We start from the raw sequence: 6000 nt of genomic DNA, 5'->3' as shown, positions 1-6000 counted from the left end.
ATGGTCTTTCAGTGATTTAGTATCACAGTCCTAGTTATAACACCAAGTTATAAATAAGATGCTGTTTTAAGAACTGAAATACTTTTTTCAGTATAAACAATTCTAAAATTCAGGAATAGGGACTTCCCTGGTGATCCAGTGGGTAAGACTCCATGCTCCCAATGCAGGGGGTCCGGGTTCAATCTCTGGTCGGGGAACTAGATCCCGCATGCATGCCACAACTAAAGATCCCACATGCCACAACAAAGATCCCACATGCCGCAAAGAAGACCTGGCGCAGCCTAAATAAATAATAAAATAAATAATAAAATAATATTAAAAAAATAAAATTCGGGAATAAACAAAGAATTTTAGAAAATTAAGAGCCAAAATATCTTGTTTATGCCCACAGAAAGTAGAAAATGGATTCTGCTGATTGGAGGGCATACTCAGCCAGTGGCCTACAACCATTTCTCTCTCATTCTGCCTCATTCAGCTTTGTTAAGTTTTCCTAGAACTTTGTCATCATTCACTGTGGAAGCCGTATTGGGTGGTGGAGGAGAGATGGGCATTGAATCACTGTGCTGCTGTTTGATACCTTTTTGACCATGGGTGAGTCACTTAATTTCTCTAAACCTCAGTTTCCTCATTTACAAAATTAGGGAACTAATACCTCCTTCTTAGGGTATTTGTGAAGATTAAGAAATAAATCACACTAAGCAAGTGGTCCGGGGCCTAGGACTTGGTATGTATAAATGATCATTGTTATTATTGCTGTGGGATTCGTAGGTATCCTCTACAGTAGGGAAGCCAGATTTAGCAAATGAAAAAACAAGGCATCCAGTTAAATTTGATTTTCAGATAGACAAGAATCATTTTTTTAATGTAAGTATGTCTCAAATATTACATGGAATATACTTATACTTATATATACATTCACCTATCTGAAATTCAAAGTTAAGTGGGCATCCTGTATTTTATCTGGCAAAATAACTTCTCTTTTAAAAGGGAGACTTGAGTATGATAAAGTAAATCGACAGGGAATAAAGCTCTGTTTAAATCTGATATTTCATCTGCTCATACTTGGTAGGCCAATATCCCCCAAAACACTTAGTATTTTCTCTTGCAAGTAATGCTCCAGTATCATGTATCAGAGAAACAAATAGTTCCTGTATTTTGGATTAGGAATCAGACTCCCTGACTTCAGCCTATACTACAAAGCTACAGTAATCAAGACAATATGGTACTGGCACAAAAACAGAAACATAGATCAATGGAACAAGATAGAAAGCCCAGAGATAAACCCATGCACCTATGGTCAACTAATCTATGACAAAGGAGGCAAGGATATACAATGGAGAAAAGACAGTCTCTTCAACAAGTGGTGCTGGGAAAACTGGACAGCTACATATAAAAGAATAAAATTAGAACACTCCCTAACACCATACACAAAAATAAACTCAAAATGGATTACAGACCTAAATGTAAGACCAGACACTATAAAACTCTCAGAGGAAAACATAGGAAGAACAGTCTTTGACATAAATCACAGCAAGATCTTTTGTGATCCACCTCTTAGAGTAATGGAAATAAAAACAGAAATAAACAAATGGGACCTAATGAAACTTCAAAGCTTTTGTACAGCAAAGAAAACCATAAACAAAACGAAAAGACAACCCTCAGAATGGGGAAAATATTTGCAAACGAATCAATGGACAAAAGATTAATCTCCAAAATATATAAACAGCTCAAGCAGCTCAATATTAAAAAAACAAACAACCCAATCCAAAAGTGGGCAGAAGACCTAAATAGACATTTCTCCATAGAAGACATACAGATGGCCAAGAAGCACATGAAAAGCTCCTCAACATCACTAATTATTAGAGAAATGGAAATCAAAACTACAATGAGGTATCACCTCACACCAGTTAGAATGGGCTTCATCAGAAAATCTACAAACAACAAATGCTGGAGAGGGTGTGGAGAAAAGGGAACCGTCTTGCACTGTTGGTAGGAATGTAAATTGATACAGTCACTATGGAGAACAGTATGGAGGTTCCTTAAAAAACTAGAAATAGGGGCTTCCCTAGTGGCGCAGTGGTTGAGAGTCCGCCTGCCAATGCAGGGGACGCGGGTTCGTGACCCGGTCCAGGAGGATCCCACATGCCGTGGAGAAGCTGGGCCCGTGAGCCATGGCCGCCGAGCCTGTGCGTCTGGAGCCTGTGCTCCACAACGGTAGAGGCCACGATAGTGAGAGGCCCGCGTACCGAAAAAAAAAAAAAAAAGAACTACCGTATGACCCAGCAATCCCACTACTGGACATATACCCAGAGAAAACCATAATTCAAAAAGACACATGCATCCCAATATTCATTGCAGCACTATTTACAATAGCCAGGTCATGGAAGCAACCTAAATGCCCATCGACAGACGAATGGATAAAGAAGATGTGGTCCATATATACAATGGAATATTACTCAGCCATAAAAAGGAATGAAATTGGGTCATTTGTAGAGACATGGATGGATCTAGAGACTGTCATACAGAGTGAAGTAAGCCAGAAAGAGAAAAACAAATATCGTATATTAACACATATATGTAGAACGTAGAAAAATGGTACAGATGAACTGGTTTGCAGGGCAGAAATTGAGACACAGATGTAGAGAACAAACGTATGGACACCAAGGGGGGAAAGCGGCAGGGGGTGGAGGTGGTGGTGTGATGAATTGGGCAATTGGGATTGACATGTATACACTGATGTGTATAAAATTGATGACTAATAAGGACCTGCTGTATAAAAAAATAAATTAAATAAAATTCAAAAATTAAAAAAGAAATAAAAGGGAGACTTGGGTATGGTAAAGTAAATCTACAGGGAATAAAGCTCTGATTAAATTTGATATTTCATCTGTTCATACTTGGTAGGCCAATATCCCCCAAAACACTTAGTATTTTCTCTTGCAAGTAATGCTCAAGTATCATGTATCAGAGAAACAAATAGTTCCTGTATTTTGGATTAGGATGTAAACTTTTCCCCAAACTGAAATCTGTTGGATCAGGTATTATACTAAACTAGGCATGAGTTTTGAAAATACTTACTGAATTATATTTGTATTTAAGTACTTAATTGGAAAACCACAAAGCACTACATATGAAAAGCATATTAATGGCCACAAATATCTGACAGCATTCAGTATCTTTGAAACACTATTTCATAAAGTTCTTGTTTACCATGTTTTCGTTGTATGTGCCAGGTAATTATTTCTTGAAGTGTGCTTATTGTGTTATTGTGTGTTATTAACTCACACACAAAATAAATAAAGCAGAGAGCTTTTTTGTTTTGTTTTGTTTTTTTGCTGCGTTGGGTCTCCGTTGCTGCTCTAGTTGCGGCGAGCAGGGGCTACTCCTCGTTGCGGTACGTGGGCTTCTCATTGAGGTGGCTTCCCTTGTTGTGGCACGTGGGCTCAGTAGTTGTGGCATGCGGGCTTCAGAGCGCAGGCTCAGTAGCTGTGGCGCACAGGCCAGTTGCTCCGCGGCATGTGAGATCTTCCCAGACCAGGGCTTGAACCTATGTCCCCTGCTTTGGCAGGTGGATTCTTAACCACTGCACCACCAGGGAAGTCCAAGCAGTTTTATATTTTATTCCAAATAGACTCTGTATCTTCCCTCTTACCCAAACTAGAAAGCCTGTTATCAGCTCTACCAATATTTTAGCTGTCCTCTAATTTGTAGTTAGATTTTTAATGAGACAAAAATAGTTAACTACTTCCATTCCTCAGTTCCCTTTCGACCTTATTTATGAACTAAAGAAATGCATTCTAGTCTGCTTGCACGATGTTTTGCTATTTGTGGTACTATTTTCATGCCAAATTTTACAAAATGCTTCTACAAATCTTTTGCTGTCATTGGCTCAACAAAGTAACTGGATTTGGTTATCATTCCCAAGGTCATAATTTTAAATTTAGCTTTCGTAAGCGCAGGGGGAAAATCATTTTATAATAATATATTCTTCTATTCCTTTTCCATTTGTGAAAGACATAATTCATAATTCCTTGTTTTGATAAACAAAGTGAGGAAACAAAAGCAACGCCAGAATTTTGTTATCCATTTACTCCTTTAAAGCATTTGCTGGCTGTTTAAACTGTCGGATGGATCACGATGCATCATTCCAAACGGTAAGATGTGTGCTACATTTCTTCATTCATAATTTTTTATTTGCTAATGAAACATAGGCAGTGCTCCATTTCTTTTTTCCAAAAAAAGAAAAGAAAGAAAGCACCTCCTGCCCAAACTCCTATTTAAGTCTTTTCATGCTGTCCCAACAGTCTCAAAGCACTGTACTCTTCAGCTCCATCTCGTGTAGGAAAACATCGACTGCACCCTCAGCTCTGACCAAGGGGAGCAACCAATACAGTGGAAAAGATGAAAAGCCGCGAACAGTATTTAGGCATCAACACTAAACGAAGAATTGATTTCCTGTAGAGTCTAAGTGTTTGAGAAAAAGCAGGTCTTGCGGTTGACAGGAAACTCAGGAAAGCATGTGTATTGATTTCATTGATAAATTCAATTAAATCTGGGGAAAACTATACTGCATTTACTTAATACTGGCATGTTTAGGATGAAATTCCCATTGACCCAAGATTCCCAGTTGACTCCTTCAAAAGAGCGAAGTCAGGGCATTCTCTGAGCGAAGGTATGTAACACACCGTACACCCTCACGAGATACTACAGCGGATTATCTTTTAGTCACGTCGTAGAGCCCAGAGGAGAACGCCTGGAAACGGTTTGGGGAGACGGTGGTGAAGTCCCGTCCTCGGTGGACTGGAGTCGTTTCCGCTCTCTGCTAGTCCCGCGCCGCCGCAGGCTAGGAAGCGAGGGGACTCCGGATCCCGGTTGCCCGCAGCATCTCCCCAGAGTTCTTCTGAAAAACCAGCGGGTTAGGGATGCTCATCTTTTGCTTGTCGTTATAAATCTGCTTCTTATTAAGCTCTCATGATTTTTTAAGTTGCTATGCGTAGTTTTTGCTTCTTCTTGCCGGGAAGAGGGAGCGCCGAGCGTCCCGGAGCCAAGCCGGGTACCACCGAGCGGGGCCGTGGCCGTGGGCGGGGCGTCTTCACAGCTTCCAGCTGCGCCCCGCCGCCGGCTGGAGGCGGTAGCGGCGGCGGCGGGGCCTGAACGGCGCGGGGATTGGTTGCGGAGGGCGGAGACGTCAGGCTCCCGCGGCCGGAGCGGCGGCCCGGCTCGGCGCGGCGCAGCGCAGTCGGGTCGAGCGCTCACCACAGAGAGGAGGTTTCCTAGGCCGTCCCGCCTTCTGCCGCCGTCGCCGGGCTGCGCCGCTCGAGCCCGGACGCGCCTCTGCGCTCCTCGCCGCTTCCACCCCCGCGGCCGCCGCTCCCCTCGACGTCCGCACGCACACCATGACGAAGAAAGAGAAGAAGTCCTTCAACCAGAGCCTGGCCGAGTGGAAGCTCTTCATCTACAACCCGACCACCGGAGAGTTCCTGGGGCGCACCGCCAAGAGCTGGGGTGAGCGGGCGGCGGTTGGGCGCCGGGGCCGGCCGCGGTCCGGGGGTCGCCGGGCGGGGTCGGGTGGGAAGGGAAGGCGGGAGGCGGCTCCCCGCGCGGGGGCCCCGGGAGCCGCCGCTGCCTCCGCCGCAGCGGTTTTCGCCGCGTCCGCCAGACTCGAACGCGGGCGGCGGCGCCGGAGGAGCAGCGCGGCCCCATTCATTTCTCGCGGGGTCGGCGGCGGGCGAGCGAGGCTGCGGGGCCCGCTGGCAGCCGCCGCCGGGCCGCGCCGCGCCGGTTCCTTCCTCCCTGCCGGGAGTGGGCCGCACGTGCTGCCCGGGCCTGCGGCGCCGGAAGCCGGTAAACCCTGTCCCGAACCCCGAGCGCGTGGGGGCTGAGCGCCCGGCCTCCTTTGTACGGAGCGCGCCGGCCCGGAGAGGCCTGGCGGAGGCGGCCAGCGGCGCCGAGCGGTTTGGGGAAGCCCGACCTTGCCCCACGCCCGGGGAGAGGAAATTT

The 6000-nt window shown here is 45.5% G+C and overlaps 1 protein-coding gene across 1 annotated transcript in view; it reads left to right on the top strand.

Annotated features, from left to right (window-relative positions):
* Positions 1-5170: 5170 nt before the first annotated feature.
* ATP1B3 (ATPase Na+/K+ transporting subunit beta 3) overlaps positions 5171-6000 on the top strand; it is a 41630-nt gene continuing 40800 nt past the window's right edge. The window contains exon 1 of the mRNA XM_060149711.1: positions 5171-5505. Coding sequence (XP_060005694.1) covers positions 5397-5505 — 109 coding nt within the window. The 5' untranslated portion in view covers positions 5171-5396. The remainder of the gene's footprint in view (positions 5506-6000) is intronic.

The sequence above is a fragment of the Lagenorhynchus albirostris genome, chromosome 5 (genome assembly GCF_949774975.1).
Source record: "Lagenorhynchus albirostris chromosome 5, mLagAlb1.1, whole genome shotgun sequence".
NCBI classification, from domain to species: Eukaryota; Metazoa; Chordata; class Mammalia; order Artiodactyla; family Delphinidae; genus Lagenorhynchus; species Lagenorhynchus albirostris.
This window is presented reverse-complemented; position numbering and strand designations above follow the sequence as displayed.